The sequence below is a fragment of the Procambarus clarkii genome, chromosome 22 (assembly GCF_040958095.1).
Source record: "Procambarus clarkii isolate CNS0578487 chromosome 22, FALCON_Pclarkii_2.0, whole genome shotgun sequence".
NCBI classification, from domain to species: Eukaryota; Metazoa; Arthropoda; class Malacostraca; order Decapoda; family Cambaridae; genus Procambarus; species Procambarus clarkii.
The window spans coordinates 47,710,971-47,735,417 of record NC_091171.1 but is presented as its reverse complement, the minus strand read 5'-3'; the positions used below and the strand labels follow the sequence as shown (position 1 = coordinate 47,735,417).

Genomic DNA, 24,447 nt, shown 5'->3' with positions numbered 1-24,447 from the left:
GTTCTTTGACCTACCGGGGACTACTAGCCAGAACCTGGCCCCCTCAGAGAGGCGTGATAAGCAATGACCTATAGAATTGTACATGTGATTTAGAGCATTGTGTGTCTGCCATTGATCGGGTCAGGCACCCAGAAAGGTAAACATCCTAAAAAAATTCCTATTCTGGCTGAAACTACAACTGAAAGTCAAAGAAGTGGACAGAACTCGCCAAAGAAAAACAAGAAAATGAGCATGCCGTCATCACATGCTGTGCTGCTGCCCCCCTCCCCAGGAGGGGAAGGTTTGTGAGGGGCGAGTTTGTGTTCCTTAAGAGATCGTGACAGGTTATGTAGCTTTGGTCATTCTAATTCGAGCAGGTGCCTCTTTACTTCATCTCTGGTACTCTCAAGGTCCTCCACTGCTGCTTGATTTTAGAATCACCTTCAAAGATCAAGTTGCTCTCATTTCTTATTGTATAGACCTAGACTTTGTTGAATTCCTGATTCATGCACTTGTTCTTATAATAATAATAATAATAATAATAATAATAATAATTATTTTAATACACAAAGAATTCACAGTAAGGTGCTATATGAATGAGAAAATTAATAGGAGTTATGATGTAGATTTAAACCATGACCGTGTCATGGCCTATCGTCTAGAGCATGTGTCTGGGAATACCCAGCACATAGGGTCGAATCCTCATCATGGCTCATGTGGATTTTCTTAATAATAATTATATACTCAAATGTACATAGATAAGAGGCATAAAAGAGGAAGATACATAGGTAAGACAAGTACATTGCATAAAGCCACTAATACAAAGTGAGTGTTTTGAGCATAACTCATGATAAAATTTAGATTCTTTAATTGTTTGATGAGATAGACAATACTAACGAGAAGCAAGCTAACATAAAATATAATACAAGACATTTTGCAAATTATATATACATTTGAGGAAGGGCATAACATGAAAAGAAGTATGAGAAAGTTAATAGGTTTTATTATGGAATACTCTACTTTATATAAACAGAGATACTGCATGGGAACATAATTGAATTCCTCAAAGTTATGAAAATAATTGATAATTTAACAAGAATCTATAAACAACAGCTGCTTCAACAGTTCAAATAAAGTGATACATTTTCCCGAGTATTTTTATGTATAGGGAGGTAACAGTTGATTTAATGATTTATTTATATTATGTTTCATGCTATATATTTGTAGATACAGTACTGTATGTTTTACAGCCGACATCGTCGTAACGAAGATTCTGGTCAACTGGCAAACTTACAACCTAGCGCAGTGGTAGGGGGATATACTACAGTACAACTCCCTAATGAAGACGTCAGTAAAGTTGCCTTGTTTGCTGTTCAGACTGTGGATGCAGGGACTAATGATCCTAATGTCAGGGTTGTTGAGAAAATCAACAGTGCAAGCAAACAGGTCAGTAAAATGCATTTGGTGTAGGGAATGCTACCAATTATTTTGTAATATTTTAAGTGTTTATTGTTTGTATTTAGGTATGTATGTTGAATAATACTAACTTATTGAAATGTAATGGAGATTATTTTTCTACCACATGATTTTTATTTTGTATAGATAGTAGCAGGTATAAACTGGAAGCTGGAAATAGAGTTGAGCTGGACACTGTGCAGGAAGGAGGAAGGTGTCCAGGACTTGAGCAAATGTGAGAAGGACCCCAGTAAACCCAACAGTATTTGTGATGTTATTGTTTATGAAGTACCATGGCAGAACACTAGGAAAGTGACAAAAATGGAATGCAGGACTGCAAATTGTGAACTTTAAGAAGATTCAGTTATAAAGGTTAGACATGATCCTTTGGCTTGTTTGTCTCATCACTATTTAACGGCTTTGTTCCTTTTGTTAATATTTATCTATATCCTGGAATTGTTATGCTCAAATGCAGTTATTATTTTGTAGTTAATGTATGTGTTTTTCTCACTCATTATATAGCATGATGCAATGTTGCCTTATGTCACCAAGATATTTCGAATCTTTTTTTTTTTTTTTTTTTTTCATAGTACAGTATTTGATATCAGTTTTATATATACCAACAAGGCCCAGCTGCTGTACCTATTCACAGTTTCTTTCTAAATGTTTTATTTGTATTGTGCACTCTTCGTTGTGTTATGTTTGCCGAGCATTCATTTTTCTAATGTTTTCACACATTGTATTATCATTTTCATTAGATACTGTAGTATCAATATATAGAATTGCACATTAAATAAAATTGCCCAATGATTGCCATCGATGTTGTCATAGAAATTTTACATATTTCAAGCCAGTTTATTTCTGAATATTATGAGGAGGAATGTGAAGAACATTATTCACTAAACAAGCACACCTACCAAACTGATTTAAGGGAAGATAATAAGCAAATGGTGTCACCACAAAATAATAGAAAGTACAATTATGATACCAAGACACCATTTTCCTTTCTGTTTTAATTATTAGCATAACGGAGGAGGAATAAACTTAGAGTAGAGGAAGGACTATAGATTATTTTTGGTGTTGCGATCTGATGATTTGTGTTTATCTGTGTGTATGTTTACAACATCACCTTTCACAATCCAAAATTACCTAATATTATGGACTCGTGTTGAACAGAGGCTTCTCATGTTCTCTTGTTTTAGCTTATTAATTTGTTTACATTTTATTGTAACTCTTATCTTAAGTTGTTTGCTAATCCCCAAAATTCACTTTATAGTTAAATAATTTAACAGATAAGATTATATATGACAATGTATATTGATATTCTTGTATTTAATGATTCTCTGCACTAATTTGTCATTGTGATGCATGCTGCTTCATGGAATAATATTTCCCCCGCTTGTGGTTGTGGTTAGTTTGAGGTGTTTAAACACCGCCAGAATACTAACAAAGGATTAATTAGACCTAAAATTATTTTCTGAACAGTTAAGTACTATATAGATTTTTTGTGTTGCCAGTTTTTTTTCACTACCTTTTATAATATAATTTGACAGACAATTTATTGCCAAAAGCATTTTCACTTATTCAACGTGAGTTACAATGTGTCAGATTTTGTGTTATAAGGAAACCTTCAAATACATTGATACTTTGTGTGGATTTACAAGCAATTCAGAATTTTCAATGTAAAAATAAATTAACCTCATTATTGTTATTTTTTATTTATATTTGTTAATTTATCAGTATTGCATAATATCTTTCTGCAATTAAATCTTCAAAATATAGATGCATGAACTATTTTGAAAAGTCAGTGTTGTTTGTATTTAGAATCCTTCAAACCAATAATCCTTTTTAGCATTTAATCCCCAAATGCCTTTGTGGAAGGAAATAACTATTCAAGACCTGGACCCAGCCTGGAATCCCTTAGCTATCTTTGATTCTGGTAATTAACTTAGACCTTGGAAATCAGCACGAAGAGAAAATCAAACCTTACGTTGAAAATGTAGTCTACTCGAGCATGATTGGATAGCAAACATCCCAGGGAGCATTAGAGTAACAGTGCGACATCCTACACAGAATGCACAACATGCTGCTGCTCAACTGTGCAAGTCCATTGCTAAGAATCAGAACATTCACAAAGAATTTTTTTTTTTTTTATGATGGCAGTAAAAAGTTTGTATAGTTTCAGTTCATTAATAAAAAATGCATTTATGTTTTTGCAAATACTGTACTGTAAATGGTAACAACAAAAACATTTCTTTCATCTAGTGTACTAAGTTTTATTCACCATATTTTTTAAACCATTTCTGTAACAATATATAAAATTATTCACTTTTATTGCAACTTAAAAAAATCAATTACAATATTTAGAATAAAGCCTAAAATGTGCACATTGTTTTGATCAGTTGTATAATAATTTTAATGAAATTATCAGTAAAGTTTTCTGCGAGTGCCCTGAAGATGGTGCTTACACTTTGCCAAGGCCTCCAACACAAAGGGCAAGGACAAAGTTTGAAATGATTTATATAAGTGGAACCTCTATTAACGAGTTTAATCCGTTCAGGCACCAAGCTCGTTATCTGGAAAACTCGTCTTAAGAAACAAATTTCCCCATTTAAAATAAAGGAAATAAATTTAATCCGTTCCACTCCCAAAAACATCCATACTTGTATGACATTTTTTTATGTAAATATAATACTGCACATGTAATTATAAATGTTTTGTTATACTGTTTTAATGTTTACTTTACCTTATGAAGAGTAGTTGCTGGCTTGAGGGAGACGATGGGGAGGTGGGAAGGAGGAGAGGGGTTATGGTGTGGAAGGAGAATCCACCTCTGAGTCAGGCGGATTCTCTCTTCTTGGGAATTTCACCCAAATTTCATTTCAAATGTCACACAAGGATGCATTAGACCAGCACCAAATAAAAAACTACATCGATTGCACTCGTGTCAACAACACAATGGTCTTACCACGAAGATACAATACAATGCCTTTCTCCCAAATAGGCTATGTGGCTATTAGAGAAAACGGAAATTTCATGGCAAACATGTTTATACTATCCCCAAGTCGATCGGATAAGAATTAGATTTTATAGAAATATTTGCTCAAATGACACTTGAGCGTGGTGTTTGGGTGTATTCAAGAGAAAAAAGTGTGTCACGTTCAAGCGACATATACCTGCAAAAGTGATAACACTTTCACAAAGTGTTATCACAAAGTGATAAATTAATTAAACATTTTCACACACCGGGTTGTCACTGCTTTATCAGAGCAGCTTTTCCAAGAACGCGTTCACCTTTTCAAACATTCCCAACACTTCCCTGATCTCAGTGGAAGAGGCAACATCCTCCCTTACCTCCTCATTCCCTTACTAATGGTGTAAATTGTTGATGAGGACCTGCCATACTCCCTTGTGAGATCAGTCACACAGACACCACACTCATGCTTTGCTATAATTTCCTTCTTCAAATCCACAGTAATTGTGTCTTTCTTCCTCTTGAAAACACTATCTTTAGCAAGCAGCTTCTTTGGCGACATCGTGCGTTACAAATTGTAGTCACAAAACCACTAAAAACACAAAGAAAAGCACAAATAAATCCAAAGGGATGCTTGTCGTGTACGATACAACAACAACACTGGCGTCGGAGGCGTCCAAGAATTTGCGAGAACCCGCGAGACGCTAGGAAGCACCATGTGGTTTTGCTCGTTAATAGAGGTGAAGCTCGTCAATAGAGACAAATTTGCTGCGAGTGGCTTGCTCATTACTGGAAATGCTCGTTAATAGAGCCGCTCGTTAATCGAGGTTCCACTGTACTTGTATAACATGGCAATTAGAGGATGACGTGAACAATTTGTTTGAGTAGGTACTGTACTCGACTTAGAGAATTGTAATTGACATTGGTCAGATAGAACAGTTGGGGAGTAATCAAGCTGAGGTAGTCCATATACGGATACTTACATAATAATTAGAGACATATGCAGTACATCAAATGACAATTGCAAAGCATAGAAATTATGCACCGGAGGCCTGGGTGATGACCAGGCCGTGGGGACGCTAAGCCCTGAAATCGACAAGTTAACTGTCACGTAACACCATCTGGTCTAGTATTAAGTGACTCGGGTAGGAATTTGTAGTGTCATATAGAACTATAGTGTAATATAACTGTAATTACCCAAATTAAGTCGTCTCTTATTTTGGTTAATTCTTTGATTTTAATTATTAAAACCATCAAAAATTATAAATACCCAGTAAGTACTTTAATATACTATATCACTTCTCAAGCTACAAGTGTGTTTAGCATCAGAGATTCCTCTGTGAACATATGTAAGCAATAAGGGCATAAAAACTAAAAACTGTTTAATGATAGTTCTATTTGTTAACCATTCAGATACAGTCCTGGGGAGATAGAGAACACTTTCTCCTCATTACCCTAACAATCTCAGAAGCATTGTGCAGAGAATATCTACACCTCCAAGCATTCACAACAGAAAAGGCTCTATATACATGTTTAAACAGCTGGAAGTATAAAACAAAGCTCTACAAGAATGTCTCCATCCGGTCTTTGGCACACGACCCTAGCATTGGGTTTTTAAAAGAAGTAGGCTATAGTATGTGTGACATTAGAACATCACACCGATTCAATATTATTTGCAGTCTTTAATATAATATTTGGCAAGATAATTAATTACAGAGTTATAACCGATTCAACATTATTTGCAGTCTTTAATATAATATTTGGCAAGATAATTAATTACAGAGTTCTAGCATGTAAATAAATATGCAGTAAAATAATAATCACAATTCTTATGAACTGTTATTTTGCAAAAAATAGCTTATTTCAAAAATTAAAAAATCTAAATTTATATACATTAGTACTTTTAAAAATCTGAGCTCACAAAAAATTATAAGGTCCAAATTATAATAATTACATTTAACAAGACTGAGCTAAATTATCACTTAAAATTTATTAATCGTTTCAAGATATTCTGTTGTCAAGACCTAAATTCATGCAGCTCTTATACCTCACTTTAGGGCATTGATCAGATGTTCTATCTAGTAAATAAATCTTTTTGGTAAATTTGTAGATACACGAATCCCTGTACAAGAAAGGGTAAGCTGGAGGAAATATTTATTTCATGGGCCTTGACACTAAGTCTACAATCTTTGTATTTTTTCTGTGGGAAGCACACACACAATACCATATTTTCTAGCAAAAATGTGTATGGTATTGTATACCTGCCACCAAGATACTGAACAGATAACCAAAGCAGCAAATCATGCAACATGCCTGGAAAATTAATTCTCTTAATAAATTTGATAAATTTTGATAAATAAATTTATCAATTTGAAAAATTTGTAAATGCCAAGTATCACTAAATTGTGCAATATTTTCAATAAAAGTGCATGAAGCAGGTTTTTAACATCTAGACTGACTATGCACTATTATATTGCATCATGTTAACTACAGGCTAACATTTGGCAATGTATTGCATAAATTGGTCAACTAATTACAGTATTGTGTAATATATTTCAAATTAAAGCATCTGAGTCATCCAAGAAATCTGAGTACATATTGTACACAGTTTACTCTTATCATATTAAAAACTACATAACCTTCAGGCGCTTCTCCAAACTGTTTTTAAATAAAAATGAGGACCTTTGATCCTCCATTTCACGAAGACCCGTACAATGTGGCAAGAGTGAGACGGTGGAGGGCGCTGGACGAGTGCGTTTGTTCTCTGGTCTGGCAGGCAAGCCTCGAGGAATGACCTGCTGTTGGGTCAGCCAAAACTAAATGCTTCTAATTACTTAAGCTTTCTTACGGTATTTTAAACATGAAATTAATATTAAATAAGTTTATAAGTATAAAAATTCAGTATAGTACTGTAAAAATGTCTTGCTGGTCATATCCTTAATGAAAATTCAATGAAATTCTAAACAATAACACTCCTAACTCAAGTATATTTTAAAATATTGGGCTACATAGAATTTTCAACAAATGCTACAGTACTATTAAATAATAAATGAAAATAACAATTTAAGTAACTCCATTTATATTAGTTACATTAGAGTATGCATTAAATAAATACACTGCACTGTCCTCAACAGGGGTAATATTGCACCAATGTTTTTAATCATATACTGTATACAGAACTTGTGACTTCACAAATTTATATATGCTAACATATACTAAGACCCTTCTTCATCAAATTAAAGGAATCCTGCTATATTTAAAAGGACACTTAAATTGTTAGCAAAATTTACCTGAACAATAAATATTAATTAACATGGGAAAAAAAGTGACATTAATGTAACTGAAAATAAATAACCCAACCTACACATGAATTGAAAGAAAAGTGACGACATTTCCGTCCAACCTGGAATCTCATCAAGTCTAAACTAGGAAATAAAAAGGCAGAAGTTATTTTAAGTCAAGAGAAGAAGCAAAGTGGAAAAAGTAAAGCAAGAAATCATGCTCAAAGCGCCTCCCTACGAGATGAAAAGACAAATTAAGGTAGGTAGAGAATTGTAGAAGAAACAAATAAGGAGAAATAAAAGAGCTAAATTATAAACACAGATAGGGGGACAGAAAAGCACAGAGGAATAAACATCTAAAGTCAGATCATGCTTTTTAAATTGATTAAAACATTTAAATATGTATTGAGAAAGGCAAGAGTCAACAGGAACAAAGCCTGTCCTAAGGTTCAAGTTGGACATGTTGTTTGAGAGTTAGTTCAACAAAACAGCCTTTCTGGAAAGTATAAGTGGGAAAATTTATTTTGGAAGACTAAACTATAGAAAAATTAGTTCCCAACATAATAGAAGGGAACAATGCTTGTGTCATCAAGTTTAAAATGTCTTTTGTGTTTTTTTAAGGCTGTTGTTAAGCATATGACCAGTTCCACTAAAGTATTGGAGAGGCCAAGAGGAGCAAAAAAGTTCATGGATACCAGTAGAGGTGTGAACCAGATTACCAAAAAGTATGTTAATTTGTTGACGGCAAGTTTTATATCAAGAAGACAAAGGGTATCCAAGATATTTTTAAGTTCAAATATGAAGGGAAGGTACAGGAGTTCTAGTATTGGAAGAAGGTTTAACATGAAAGAATTATTTTAGCTTGAGATTAGGGGCAGTTTATAAAATTTAGGGGATGGCCATGGCAAGAGAATGACTAGTAAAGTGAAATTTCAGAATAAAAAACCGAGGGGGTCACAGATGCATAAGGCATAGAGGAAGAGGGAGATGAGAACACTTCTTAGTAGAAGAAGAATGGTAGGAAAGAAATTAATGAACAGTACATACCATTATGTATGTACAGTATTTATTTTATGACGTGTTATTATTTAGACCTGTATTTTATTAAAAGGTGAAAATCTTTCCCTCAAAATATTACAGAACTTACTGAATGTGCTAAATCATAAATAGCATACCTTTATATCAGAAAGCTTAGCCAGGAATTGATCTCAAGAAGGGTCAACTTTAGAAAATAAATTTGTTTGCCAGTTTTGTAAGTACTGTATACCATTAATATAAAGATATGTACAAAAAAAGTAATCAATTATCAGTAATATGACAATGAATACAAACATTATATATTTACATATTTGGAAAACATGCTTACAAACTATGGTACAGTATATATATGTAAAAATATTACAGGATTGAAAGACGAAAGATCACTACCTATAGTAACACCTGGCATGGCAACTACCCTTAGTAACATCTGACATGCAACTACCTATAGTAACACCTGGCATGGCAACTACCCCTAGTAACAAGTGACATGGCAACTACCCCTAGTAACAAGTGACATGGCAACTACCCCTAGTAACATCTGACATGCAACTACCTATAGTAACACCTGGCATGGCAACTACCCCTAGTAACACCTGGCATGGCAACTACCCCTAGTAACAAGTGACATGGCAACTACCCCTAGTAACATCTGACATGCAACTATCCCTAGTAACACCTGGCATGGCAACTATCCCTAGTAACACCTGGCATGGCAACTACCCCTAGTAACACCTGGCATGGCAACTACCCCTAGTAACACCTGGCATGGCAACTACCCCTAGTAACAAGTGACATGGCAACTACCCCTAGTAACATCTGACATGCAACTATCCCTAGTAACACCTGGCATGGCAACTACCCCTAGTAACACCTGGCATAGCAACTACCCCTAGTAACATCTGACATGGCAACTACCCTTAGTAACATCTGACATGGCAACTATCCCTAGTAACAACTGACATGGCAACTACCCCTAGTAACAACTGACATGGCAACTACCACTAGTAACAACTGACATGGCAACTACCCCTAGTAACACCTGGCATGGCAACTATCCCTAGTAACATCCTGCATGACAACTGCCCCTAGTAACATTTGGCATGGCAACTACCCCTAGTAACATCTGGCATGGAAACTACCCCCTAGTAATATCTTGCATGGCAACTAAACCTAGTAATATCGGGCAAGGCAACTACCCCTAGTAACTTCTGGCATGGCAACTACCCCTAGTAACATCTTGCATGGCAACCACCCCTAGTAACATCTGACATGGCAACTACAGTACCCCCTAGTAATATCTTGCATAGTAACTAAACCTAGTAATATCTGGCATAGCAACTATACCTATGGTATCTATGGTAGTTACTATCTAGCATAGCAACTACCCCCTAGTATTATCTGGCACAGTAACTACAACTAGTATTATCTGGCACAGGAACTACAACTAGTATTATCTGGCACAGTAACTACAACTAGTATTATCTGGCACAGTAACATTATGCCAGATAATACCCATTATTAAAATGGGTAGTAAATGTGTGCATACAAGAACAATTGTACCATTAAGTATATATTTACAATTCAGTAGTTGCAGAGGCTCCATGCAATAAAGTTATACAATACTGTTTAACTTGATAATGAATGATCATGTAATGATTAAGTTCTCTTCGTTTCTAATATATTTATACTTAAGTTAAAGCTCTCCATCGCTATGCATAGAGAAGGGATGGGAGAAAGTCATTCAAATACATCATGCACGAATGTTCAATTTTATGTTTAACTACATTTACACTACAGGAAGTAAGCAAAAATAGAAGATTATATGAATTAAACCCCCCTAAATTAGTGCTTTACATGTAACAGCATATAATTAATAAATTTAGCAATTTTTTGTATTTAAGATCAAATGCACTCCATTTATAAGTTCATAACCCTATGCATGAGAAATGTGTTTGTTACTAGTTTGTGCAGTCACTAAATTTTGTAGTTGCCGGTTGTCACAAGAGTCAAGATTCTGGCCACACAAGGACCTTAAGTCCTTGTGAGTATGAACGTAATGAGAGGCAAAAAGACTATGTATATATACAGAGACGGAAAATATCCTACAGGCATGAAGTTCTCACCTGTGCCATATACAGGCATGAAGTTCTCACCTGTGCCATATACAGGCATGAAGTTCTCACCTGTGCCATATACAGGCATGAAGTTCTCACCTCTGGCATATACAGGCATGAAGTTCTCACCTCTGGCATATACAGGCATGAAGTTCTCACCTCTGGCATATACAGGCATGAAGTTCTCACCTGTGCCATATACAGGCATGAAGTTCTCACCTCTGGCATATACAGGCATGAAGTTCTCACCTGTGCCATATACAGGCATGAAGTTCTCACCTGTGCCATATACAGGCATGAAGTTCTCACCTGTGCCATATACAGGCATGAAGTTCTCACCTGTGCCATATACAGGCATGAAGTTCTCACCTGTGCCATATACAGGCATGAAGTTCTCACCTGTGCCATATACAGGCATGAAGTTCTCACCTGTGCCATATACAGGCATGAAGTTCTCACCTCTGGCATATACAGGCATGAAGTTTAATACAAGTCTGGAACAGTCTGGAACTTTCACATTTGGAATCCCCCGCAGTACAACAGTCAGTTCTGCACATATGCAGAGCATTGTATGACTAACCATCCTGTGAGATGGGAATATTAGATGAACTTGTAGATAGTTTTTGATCTACACTGTGTAATCTTTCATATAGAATAGGGTAGCAGCACATTGCTCTCTATACCTAAGCTTGTTAATAAAATATAAAAAAATTGTCTAAGCAGGAAAGCATCATACCCAGAACAGTGTAAACAGCAACGAAATATATATTTAATAAGTATATTCAGCGCTGGAAAATATATAGAAACAAGTGTTAAATGTTGAAAAACAGCCTGGAATTTTGTGAGACATAAATGAATTATTGGGAGATATAAATGTGTTTGAAATATTAGTCCTAAGAGTCCGGGTTCGATCCCCAGTAGAGGCGAAAACAAATGGGCAGAGTTTCTTTCCCCCTAATGAACCTGTTCACCTAGCAGTAAATAGGTACCTGGGAGTTAGACAGCTGCTACGGGCTGCTTCCTGGGGATGTGTGTGTGAAAATTAGGATTAAGGACTTGTCCGAAATGTTATGCATGCTAGTAGCTGTACAAGAATGTAAGAACTCTTGTGTGTGTGTGTGTGTGTGTGTGTGTAAATCACGAAAATTAACATGTGATAAAAAATGTGACAGTGTCAAACCACGGAGAAAGAATTGAAACAGGAATTTCCTTAAGTACTTTCATATATTAATACATCTTCAGAAGGATTCCTTCTGAAGATTCATCACATGTTAATTTTCGTGATTTACACACACACACACACACAACTGAATAAGAAATTCCAGGAGGTCTTCACCGTAGAGCAAGGAGAGATTCCCGAGATAAGAGAGGGAATAGTTAACCAGGAACCACTAGAAGAGTTTGAGATTACCAGTGGGGAAGTAAAGAAGTGTTTACTAGAGTTGGATGTGACAAAGGCTATAGGCCCAGATGGAATCTCCCCTTGGATATTAAGGGAAGGAGCAGAAGCACTGTGCCTGCCACTCTCCATAGTGTATAACAAATCACTGGAAACAGGGGAACTGCCAGAAATTCGGAAGGCAGCTAATGTAGTTCCAATATACTGTATAAGAAAGGGGATAGGCAGGAGGCACTGAACTACAGGCCAGTGTCCCTAACCTGCATACCATGCAAGCTGATGGAGAAGATTGTGCGAAGAAAGCTAGTGGAACATCTGGAGCGAAAGAACTTTGTAACACAGCATCAACATGGGTTCAGGGATGGCAAGTCCTGCCTCACAGGGCTAATTGAATTCTACGACCAGGCAAGAAAGAGAGGGGTGGGCAGACTACATATTTTTGGATTGTCAAAAAGCCTGTGATACAGTACCACACAAGAGGCTAGTGAGAAAGCTGGAGATGTAGGCTGGAGTGAAAGGGAAGGTACTCCGTTGAATACGGGAGTACCTAAGCAACAGAAGACAAGGAATCACTGAGAGGGGCGAGGTCTCGGATTGGCGAGACGTTACGAGTGGAGTCCCGCAGGGGTCAGTCCTTGGACCTATACTGTTTCTGATATATGTAAATGATCTCCCAGAGGGTACAGAATCGTTTCTCTCAATGTTTGCCGATGATGCAAAAATTATGAGGATTGAAACTGAGGATGATAGTAGGAGGCTACAGGACGACCTAGACAGACTGAATGAATAGTCCAACAAATGGCTGTTAAAGTTTAACCCGAGTAACTGCAAAGTAATGAAACTAGGTGGTGGAAACAGTTGGCCAGACAAAGATTTAGTGATGAGGTGGACCAGCACCGTCTGGAGTGCATCCACAACGCGAGCGACAATAGCGTCAACAAGATCGGGACTAAGCTGAATGGCGGGTTGGAAAGAAGAAGCCGCAGGGGCGAGAGGAACTTCAGTGACAAATGGGTCAGGCACAGGCAATGGCGGCGGCGGAGAGGGAAGCGGTGGGTAACAAGGAACCGGGGCAGGATGAGGTAAAGCACGACTGGAGGGAGGAATGACGACAGGAAGAGCCTTAGTGAGCGCCACAACGTAGGAAGGACACTGCTTGAAAATGGTGGCATGATCACCACTACAGTTGGGGCAGACCTTAATGCTGCACACCTCACGCTTCCTGTCCTTGGTGGAGCAGGTCTTTATGAAGACAGCCGTTATGCCGTCCTACAATACACATTTAGTTTCATAACGTCTACAGGACTACATCGACACATATGAGCTGTGACTTGTCCCCCTGCTGGCTGTTATATACCACCATCAAGTGAATATATTCTCACCGACTTCTCAAATTTGGACTGGCAGGGTACATACGGCTTAGTCCTGTCGCTGCCCTTCATACCAACAATACCAAGACCCCCTAGTGGCGCTGACCACCTGGCGACACCCAAATATCCCTGACAAGGCAGGCACCGGCCAACCCCCCACACACACACATACAAAGTTACAACTCCGGCAGAGCAATATGTGCCAGGCGGCACATATATCGCCATGGGTTGCAACAGAACGTAATACAATTACCCAATGAGCAGCAAAAACAAAACGTTCTCCGGCGATCCCCAGGCGGATCAAAAGTCAGGCATCCATACAACGTCAAGGTTGAACCACGAATCGGATATGTCCAAACAACAGCCTGTTGGATCAAGCTGTCACAAGTCAAGCTTGACCTTAGACCAGGCTTGGGGAGTAAAAAAAATTCCTATAACCCCTTTCAAGTACAATTACCATGCCAGGAGAGGGAAAAAGATTGCTTAAATTTACGAGAACTTATAAATAGGTACAACTGCTTGTTTGCACAATTAAGTTATAATGGAAACTTACAATTTATTTGTGAATTGCCTCATTAACATAATTATTCCACTTGTGAAACGGAGCTACAGTTAATACTGTTAATTAATACATGGAATTATAAAATATATTATATTCATGATGCACAACAAACAACACTATCTTCACACAAATTCTGAGATTCCAGAACAGTCTCGAGTTCATATTATATGTTCCAAGGAGTAATACTGTTCATCAAGTTTAACTTCAACCTCCATGAAGAAAAGGATATACTGACCCAACTTGAGAGATTTTTGTTATCGCATTATAATTCAAAATAACATATTCTGTACCACAGTGATATATTAAATAAAATTTATGGATTTTTAAACTCATTCCATAAAATTTATGGATTGAGTTTAATATCTTGTTATAATAGTGGCTCAAACACCATAACATTTGGAAAGTTTAGAGCTTGGCTTCATCATCAGGTAGACTGCTGGCAGTGGAGCCATTCTTGGTGACCCAGTGCTCCCGGTCCATCAGTACCTGCTCCTCGTCTATACCTTTATTCACATCATCGTAATCGCCATCACTCTCGTCACTATCAATACTGCCTTCACCATCCTCATGGATTTTATTTCTCTTCAGTTCTTCTTTGGAGGAGTTTTCTTGAGCTTTTTTCTGTGGGTCTGAGAACACGCTGTCGTTCGCCGCTGAGCTGCTATGACCTTCGGGTATTGCTGTCAATCTACCTTGAATGGCAGCGCCCTGGGGAACGGCAGCTGCTGGATCAGCCTCCGAAGCAGAGGAATCAAATTGATTTACTGGCTTAGAGGACGTATAATTAGGTTGTGGCTTAGATGAAACGCTCGCTTTTTCCCAGAAGAATCTCCGGCCATGATGTGCCTTGAACCGTGGGAAGACTCGAGCAAGGCATTCCACATACGCATCTCTATACTGGCGGTTCATAAACACATACACCACCACGTTGAGGCAGTACTGCACCCAGTACAACACGTGCAGAAGTAAGAAGCGAACAGGGAACTTGACTTTCGTATCAATAGCATGAACACAGGCCACCGGCACACTGCAGACGAGGACGAGCAGGAATATGATGAAGATGGTGCGAGCGACTCTCATGTCCCTGCGGTTGGTGGTCAAGCGCTGGCTGACGTTGGAAGACTGGTGGGTGCTGCCAAAACAAGTCACACCAAGTTACACACAAACAGAAATTTGCAGCAAAACTGTACTCCACAATCATACAACCTTCAGCTATATTTAACACCATAAGTACAGGCTTCATATACAGTACATAAATAACATTCATAAACTTGACTGAAAAATGATCATATACATATACTGGCAATTTTATCTATTGTTTACAACATGCAATGTAAGTTTCATACAATATAAACAAAATACAATGCAATGAGTGTATAATTCATAACACCAGAGTTAGCTTACTCACCTCTTCCCATTGAGTAACCTTGCCGCATGAAGGCTAAAGGGGCAAAAGCGATCAAAATATGTTAGAAATGTCAAGCAGCATTAGCAAAACATTCTATCTAGTCCCACATGTCTGCTCCTGAGCTGGAGAGTAATTTGACATTCAAAACATTCTACAAAGAAATATTTATTTGATATGGAATGCCAAGGATTGACAAAATGCACATACCCACGATCAGTCACATCAACGTTTCCTAATTTGGAATAAAGATACTTAATTTATGAAGCAAATATCAAAATCACAGCTGGAAAACATTTGAGTGTGTGTTTGTGTGTTTGTGTTACGTTAGTGGTGTGTGTGTGTGTGTGTGTGTTACGTTAGTGGTGTGTGTGTGTGTGTGTTACGTTAGTGGTGTGTGTGTGTGTGTGTGTGTGTGTGTGTGTTATCGGCCTGTTAGTGGTGTGTGTGTGTGTGTGTTATCGGCCTGTTAGTGGTGTGTGTGTGTGTGTGTTATCGGCCTGTTAGTGGTGTGTGTGTGTGTGTGTTATCGGCCTGTTAGTGGTGTGTGTGTGTGTTATCGGCCTGTTAGTGGTGTGTGTGTGTGTTATCGGCCTGTTAGTGGTGTGTGTGTGTGTTATCGGCCTGTTAGTGGTGTGTGTGTGTGTTATCGGCCTGTTAGTGGTGTGTGTGTGTGTTATCGGCCTGTTAGTGGTGTGTGTGTGTGTTATCGGCCTGTTAGTGAGTAGTGGGAAAAGGCGCTACGAAGGACCGTTTTGCTTTTTCCAGCGGTCCTTCGTAGGGCCATGGGTTTTTGTATGTTTATCCCCAACGGTCCTCCGTAGCGCCTAGTCCATTTCGTTACCCCGGCGAACAAGTTAAAGTTTTTTATCAACGGTCCTTCGTAGGGCCATGGGTTTTTTCCATATTTTACCCAACGGTCCTTGGTAGTCTCCTAATATTTTTATTCATTTTATTGTCCCCTCCCGAATGTCATATAGAATTTTCCAACTGTTATATTAAAAGGTGCGCTCCTAGGCCCCAGCCATTTTGTTTCAAGGGGATTAAAAGGTCCCTCGTAGTCACACATGTTTTTCGTTACCCCAGTGACCCAAGCACAGGCATCGGTCAATGACGTCATCAGCTAGCCAGTCTTCATCTTCCCTGAATAAGTCCGTTTTCTGTTATAGTGTAATTATTCCCATTTTCAATATTTATAGTAAAGGGGGATTAAAAGGCTGCCTTCTGTCAAGCCTAATGTACAATGACATCATCCATTATAAGCTCGTTTTTCTCAATAAGGTATTTCCATACTATTGTCAATTTTTCTAGGATCATTTCAAAGCTAAGATTTCAAATTAACACAAGAAATGAGTTCAGCTCTGTCACCAAAGGAGTATTTACCCAGGTCTTTTTCCTAAATCTAAAACTTATTCCAATTTATACCCATTTTTTCGTGTTCTATCTCGTGTTTATAGCCTATTAATATCCCCCTTTATCATGTCCATTCTTTAACACCTCTATCATGTCACCCCTATTTCTTCTTCTTCTATCTAGAGAATGTAATTTAAGCTTTGTCCATCTTTCTTCAAGGATCGTTTATTGAGCATAGGGCAAATAAAATTGAAAACCCACTATCATCCATTTGTATAAAAACAGTCCCCTGCCAGGCGTAGTGACTTCAATGCGATTTCAGTACTAATCCAATATTACTGCATAAACTAACAGTCCCCTGCCAGGCATGGTGACTTCAATGCAATTTCAGTAGTAATCCAATATTACTGCATAAACGCATAAATATATATATATGCGCATCTCACATTCACTCAAAACATACCTACCACACCTTACTGTAGCACATAACAGATAAAAAATACTCATTCAGTAAAAGCAAGGCCTTCTGCAAAGTACCTTCTTTTGTGACGTCATCATCCCTAATGGGTGCAAGGCGTCAACGGTCTAAATGCGGATCCCAGTAGGTTCACACATAAGTGTGAATTCTTAATCTGGCTTAATACCTCGACTGTACTCTGTGCTTCATCAGAGTTTATATTCAGCTACAATGGCTCGTATTTTCGCTCATTGCTCATATTTTCTGATATTCATAAACCCGATCAAACCTAACCTAACTTATTATATATAACAAACAAATACATTCTACAGAACAGTTATTGTTGTTGTTTAGTGACATCGTGAAAAGCGACCTCAGGTATAGGGATAAGGTATTGCTGGCCATTAGCACATAGGTGTCAAGGTATTACAGCACCTGACTGGTCAACTATGCGTGACGTCACCAGACGACCAATGCGACCTTTGGCGTCCTACTGGCATGTGTATTTGATGTTATTATTCAAAAATGACTAGACTAACCATCCCCACCTAACCTAATCAGAGGACTAAGAATATACATTTTAGTCATCCACAACTGTAATCATTATTCAGTGATAAGTTCAAAAGTATAACAGAAGCCCAAATGTCGTACTGCAATTTAAGCAGAATCGTACATCTGGCAGCATAGCAGGTGAGCTGAACATAAGAATAAAGGTAACTGCAGAGGTCCTATTGGCCCATACGAGGCAGCTCCTATATATTTCCACCCAATCTCATTCATGTCCACCCTATGCTTAAAACAACCAAGGGATCCCACTTAAAGTATTAGTTTACAATAATAGTTTTAATAAATAGCTCTTATTCTAGTTTTATACACAACAGCAATTATGAAACCCTATAGCTAGATATTCTACTATAATCCACAAGTAGTTACCACACATCTGGCAGTACAGCGGAGAGGAATTCTTGTAAATAACGTGAATGGGATTCCATCTTCAGCCCAAAACTGTCCAACAGGGCAATAATAGCTCCTGAAGGTTTATTGTGTACATACACAGTCATCCAATGACCCATCATATCCTCACATCCATCAAATAGCTATCCAAATGTCGCACCTCAATTCATCCATCTAGCAACTCAGCTGGATGTTAGCCACTATATTCATAGGCTAATCATTTCTACACCTCAAAAAATCCTAGTCTTGCTACGCAAATCAGCTAACTTGTTTCTAAACCAACACTCGCAAATACAATCATGCATACCTACACATACTTCAAAACCTATGCATTCATAGAGAATAGCCTAGTTTTTTGCCACCATTTCCCCATTAATCAGATGTAATTTATGCCATACACACAGAAAATACAGCATTTACACACCAAATATGCCATTTATGCATAAAATATATTATTTACACTCAAAATATACCATCACATAAAAATATGAGATTTTCATACAAAATATGTCAGTTGCAAACAAAAATATACCATTTACACAATATTGCATGTACACTCAGAGTATGACATTTACACAAAGTACGGTATTTTGCACAAATATATCAAAATGCTTATGCATTTAGACAATCAAAAATGCGCTTTAACTAAAATTACACAATTTCACAAACGTAATTTTCACAAATTACCCACACATTGTCTCATAAACCAAAATACACTTACACCATGAAGATCTATTTTATCAAATTACAGAGCTTACACAAAATACACAATTTTCACACACAAATACAGTTGCACCAGTTCCACTTCAACAAATTAAAAACACAACTTGCATAAATGCACTATTATCACAAAAATTATTATAAAACATGGACATTTATTACACAGTTTGTGTAATTATTTTACATCTTTGCACAATTAATACAAGAAAACTTGCTATATAATTACTCAGCTTGCACAATGACAATCAATACGCAAAGGTATAAATAAACAATTCGTCCATATGCAATTACACAACATGCGCAATTAATACACAACTTATACAATATTACACATCTTTCATAATTATTACACACAACTTGCACAAATGCATATCTAGCACAAATACGTACAATACATAACTACCCCAAATATGAAAATACACAACTAGCATAAATACACGATTTACACAAATACAATTGCGACATTTACACAACTAGCTCAAAAATATAATCAATACACAACTTACCAAAAATATGAACAATACATAACTAGCACATATTCATTAAATACACAACTATGCAATTTCCGCAAATACACATACAAAAACATATGCAATTAATACATACAACTTTCACAAAACAATGCACAATTTATAGAAATATAATCAATACATAATTTCAATAATCATACAACTTATGCAAAGTACATAATCTGCACAATTAATACACAAGTATATTAATTGTGCTATATATGTACAAACACAACCAACTGGGTCAAACAATACACAATTTGCATGATATTTTTCTGGGTATATTTAGGACATTAATTATAATATGCTGAGTTTAACCAACTCCCCAAAAGTCAGAATTTCACATATAAAAATGGTTCAAATAACTTCCAATAAGCTCAATATATAACACATTCTTTTTCCATTAAGATATCAACATTATTAGTGCTAAACTATTCATCTAACATATGTCCACTATTTTTATGTCTTATTAATACCTTCCTTGTTACATTCTCTCCAATCAGACCACCATATTTATGTATTTATTTAAACCATCTAACAGACTTATTTGTTCTAGCCTTAGTTATGTTAGGGCAGGTGGGGTTAGGTTCGAGTCAGTATTTTCAATGATAATTTTAGACAAATTTGCTATATCTTATCAAAATGCATTTTGTTAAAACTTAAATTCATCTAAATCTATCAAAAATATACTTATACTACGCAAATTTGACTAAATTCAACCTAGCTAAACTTACTAAATATGAGCATCCCATATCCTCACATACAAGCCTATGTCACCTCTGTCCATACATTATATGAGTCTGCCATATAGCTCGAACCCCAAATAGGAAAATTTACACTATTTCTTAAACATACTAGTTCATTACCCTAAGATATTATATATGACCTTCCATACACGACCTCACCTAACCTGACCTAGCATATCCAACCCTGGATTTGATAAAGTTGGCGAAATTTATGCTATGCCACCTAAATTTCACCAAATTTAAGGCAATTTCCACCAAATATACCCAAATGTTGCGTAGCATAGCACTGCCAAAGCCCATTTTCTCCTATTCCATACTACCCTACACAACCTCACCTAACCTGACCTAGCATATCCAAACCTGGATTTGGTTAAGGTTTGCGAAATTTATGCTATGCCACCTAAATTACGCCTAATTGAAGGCAATTTCCACCAAATATACCCAAATGTTGTGTATCATATCATCGCCAAAGCCCATTTTCTCCTATTCCATACTACCCTACACAACCTCACCTAACCTGACCTAGCATATCCAAACCTAGATTTGGTCAAAGTCGGCGAAATTTATGCTATGCCACCTAAATTTGACCAAATATACCCAAATGTTTCATATCACAGCACTGCCAAAGCCCATTTTTACCTACATTTTCTCCTATTCCATCCTACCCTATGCAACCTTACCTAACCTATCCTACCATATCCAAACCTAGATTTGGTTAAAGTCTGCGAAATTTAAGCTATCCCACCTAAATTCTATCTAATTTAAGGCAATTCCCACCAAATATATCCAAATGTTCTGTATCACAGCACTGTCAAAGCCCATTTTTACCTACATTTTCTCCTATTCCATCCTACCCTACGCAACCTTACCTAACCTATCCTAGCATATCCAAACCTAAATTTGGTTAAAGTCGGCGAAATTTAAGTTATCCCATATAAATTTGACCTAATTTAAGACAATTTCCACCAAATATTCCCAAAAATGTTTTGGAACATAGCACGGCCAAAGCTCATTTTAGCTGAGTTTTCACCTATTCCAACCTGCCCTAGACAACCCTACCCATCCTCTCCTGGCATATCCAAAGTCAGATTTGATTATAGTTGGCAAAATTTATGCCTTTCCCACCTAAATTGTACCTAATTTATGCCAATTTCCACCGAATATACCCAAATGTTTTGTATCTTAGCATGGACAAAGTTCATTTCACCCAAGTTTTCACCTATTCCATCTTACCTCACACAGCCTCACCTAACCTGACCTAGCATATCCCAAGCGAGATTTGATTAGAGTTCGTGAAATTTATGCTTACTCACCCAAATTCAACATAATTTAAGACAATTTCTACCCAAAATGATTTGTTACATAGCTCGGCCAAAGACCATTTACCCGAGTTTTAACACATTCCAACCTAACCTACATAGCCTTACCTATCCCTGACCTAGCAGATTTGATTAAAGTTGGGGAAATTTAAGCTATCGCCATCAAATTGGAGACAATTCCCACCAAATACGCCTAAATGTTGTGTATCATAGCACAGCCAAAACCCATTTTACCCACATTTTCATCCATTCCATCTAAACCTGGACCTAGCCTCTGATACTTCATATACTCAGAGAAGTGATGTTTTTGGATATGAACCTAAATGCCCGTGCCTAACCTGCAAGAGTCTTGGAGCTTTGTTGAATATTTTATCTATTTTTCTTCAAAAACTGAAGTTTTGGATATGAACCTATCCGCACTGTGCCTAACCTGCTAGGTTTTTTGTTGAACATCGTAACCATATTCATAGAAAAGTGATGTTTTGGATATGGACCTAACAGCCCCTCTCCTTTAAAACTTGGAACTGTGTTCAATATTGTAGATATAGTGTTGGGTATGTGTTTTGTTTTTACACATCAACCCAACCGTCCTGGACCTAACCTCCCTTCATCTAACTTCAAATTTATCGTAAATATGGAAGGACGTGTTGTTTGTGCATCAACCCAACCGTCCTTGACCTAACCTCCATTTATCAAACTTCAAATTTATCATAAATATGGGAGGATCGTGTTATTTGTGCTTCAACCCACCCATCCTGGGCCTAACCTCCCTTTATCTAACTTAAAATTGATTGTATTTATGGGAAGAAGGTGTTGTTTATGCATCAACCCAACCTCCCTGGACCTAACCTCTGATACACGAATCTTGGTTCAATATTGCATCATACTCGTAGCATATTTTTTCCACATAATTCAACAAACCTCAACCTAACCTCTTATTACCTGGGGGAGGGAGGTTAATGGAAAATATGATAATAATGGGAATTTTCTCTACATCAGTTCAACTTAACCATCCTGTACCTTAGTTAGAAAGGGTTATAACTCACCAAAACTATTTAATTACCATTTACCTTATTTTCCTTATCCTAACCCATAACCAGAGGGTTTAGACCCCCCTTTACCTCGAAATTATACTATATAGGAAGTGGGAGTATATAGTAGTGGGAAAAGGCGCTACGAAGGACCGTTTTGCTTTTTCCAGCGGTCCTTCGTAGGGCCATGGGTTTTTGTATGTTTATCCCCAACGGTCCTCCGTAGCGCCTAGTCCATTTCGTTACCCCGGCGAACAAGTTAAAGTTTTTTATCAACGGTCCTTCGTAGGGCCATGGGTTTTTTCCATATTTTACCCAACGGTCCTTGGTAGTCTCCTAATATTTTTATTCATTTTATTGTCCCCTCCCGAATGTCATATAGAATTTTCCAACTGTTATATTAAAAGGTGCGCTCCTAGGCCCCAGCCATTTTGTTTCAAGGGGATTAAAAGGTCCCTCGTAGTCACACATGTTTTTCGTTACCCCAGTGACCCAAGCACAGGCATCGGTCAATGACGTCATCAGCTAGCCAGTCTTCATCTTCCCTGAATAAGTCCGTTTTCTGTTATAGTGTAATTATTCCCATTTTCAATATTTATAGTAAAGGGGGATTAAAAGGCTGCCTTCTGTCAAGCCTAATGTACAATGACATCATCCATTATAAGCTCGTTTTTCTCAATAAGGTATTTCCATACTATTGTCAATTTTTCTAGGATCATTTCAAAGCTAAGATTTCAAATTAACACAAGAAATGAGTTCAGCTCTGTCACCAAAGGAGTATTTACCCAGGTCTTTTTCCTAAATCTAAAACTTATTCCAATTTATACCCATTTTTTCGTGTTCTATCTCGTGTTTATAGCCTATTAATATCCCCCTTTATCATGTCCATTCTTTAACACCTCTATCATGTCACCCCTATTTCTTCTTCTTCTATCTAGAGAATGTAATTTAAGCTTTGTCCATCTTTCTTCAAGGATCGTTTATTGAGCATAGGGCAAATAAAATTGAAAACCCACTATCATCCATTTGTATAAAAACAGTCCCCTGCCAGGCGTAGTGACTTCAATGCGATTTCAGTACTAATCCAATATTACTGCATAAACTAACAGTCCCCTGCCAGGCATGGTGACTTCAATGCAATTTCAGTAGTAATCCAATATTACTGCATAAACGCATAAATATATATATATGCGCATCTCACATTCACTCAAAACATACCTACCACACCTTACTGTAGCACATAACAGATAAAAAATACTCATTCAGTAAAAGCAAGGCCTTCTGCAAAGTACCTTCTTTTGTGACGTCATCATCCCTAATGGGTGCAAGGCGTCAACGGTCTAAATGCGGATCCCAGTAGGTTCACACATAAGTGTGAATTCTTAATCTGGCTTAATACCTCGACTGTACTCTGTGCTTCATCAGAGTTTATATTCAGCTACAATGGCTCGTATTTTCGCTCATTGCTCATATTTTCTGATATTCATAAACCCGATCAAACCTAACCTAACTTATTATATATAACAAACAAATACATTCTACAGAACAGTTATTGTTGTTGTTTAGTGACATCGTGAAAAGCGACCTCAGGTATAGGGATAAGGTATTGCTGGCCATTAGCACATAGGTGTCAAGGTATTACAGCACCTGACTGGTCAACTATGCGTGACGTCACCAGACGACCAATGCGACCTTTGGCGTCCTACTGGCATGTGTATTTGATGTTATTATTCAAAAATGACTAGACTAACCATCCCCACCTAACCTAATCAGAGGAC

General features: G+C 37.3%; 3 protein-coding genes across 16 annotated transcripts in view; 2 read left to right on the top strand and 1 right to left on the bottom strand.

Annotated features, from left to right (window-relative positions):
- LOC123759343 (uncharacterized) overlaps positions 1-4,163 on the top strand; it is a 72,804-nt gene extending 68,641 nt beyond the window's left edge. For all 7 annotated transcript variants that reach the window (XM_045744333.2, XM_069328982.1, XM_045744259.2 and 4 more), the window contains 2 exons: positions 1,230-1,425; positions 1,582-4,163. In XM_045744333.2, coding sequence (XP_045600289.2) covers positions 1,230-1,425; positions 1,582-1,788 — 403 coding nt within the window. In that variant the 3' untranslated portion in view covers positions 1,789-4,163. The remainder of the gene's footprint in view (positions 1-1,229; positions 1,426-1,581) is intronic.
- A 1,623-nt stretch (positions 4,164-5,786) lies between these two features.
- Positions 5,787-24,447, bottom strand: part of LOC123759382 (protein trapped in endoderm-1) — a 226,902-nt gene continuing 208,241 nt past the window's right edge. For 4 of the 8 annotated variants that reach the window (XM_069328989.1, XM_069328987.1, XM_069328985.1 and 1 more), the window contains one exon: positions 5,787-15,307. In XM_069328989.1, the coding sequence (XP_069185090.1) occupies positions 14,581-15,307 (727 nt within the window). In that variant the 3' untranslated portion in view covers positions 5,787-14,580. Of the gene's footprint in view, positions 15,308-15,583; positions 15,617-24,447 lie in introns of all 8 variants that reach the window. The other 4 variants (XM_045744364.2, XM_069328986.1, XM_045744354.2 and 1 more) reach the window with 2 other exon arrangements.
- Positions 10,841-11,419, top strand: LOC138367576 (foot protein 1 variant 1-like). The gene has a single exon (XM_069329280.1). It carries the CDS (start codon positions 10,841-10,843, stop codon positions 11,417-11,419), a length of 579 nt encoding a protein of 192 aa, XP_069185381.1.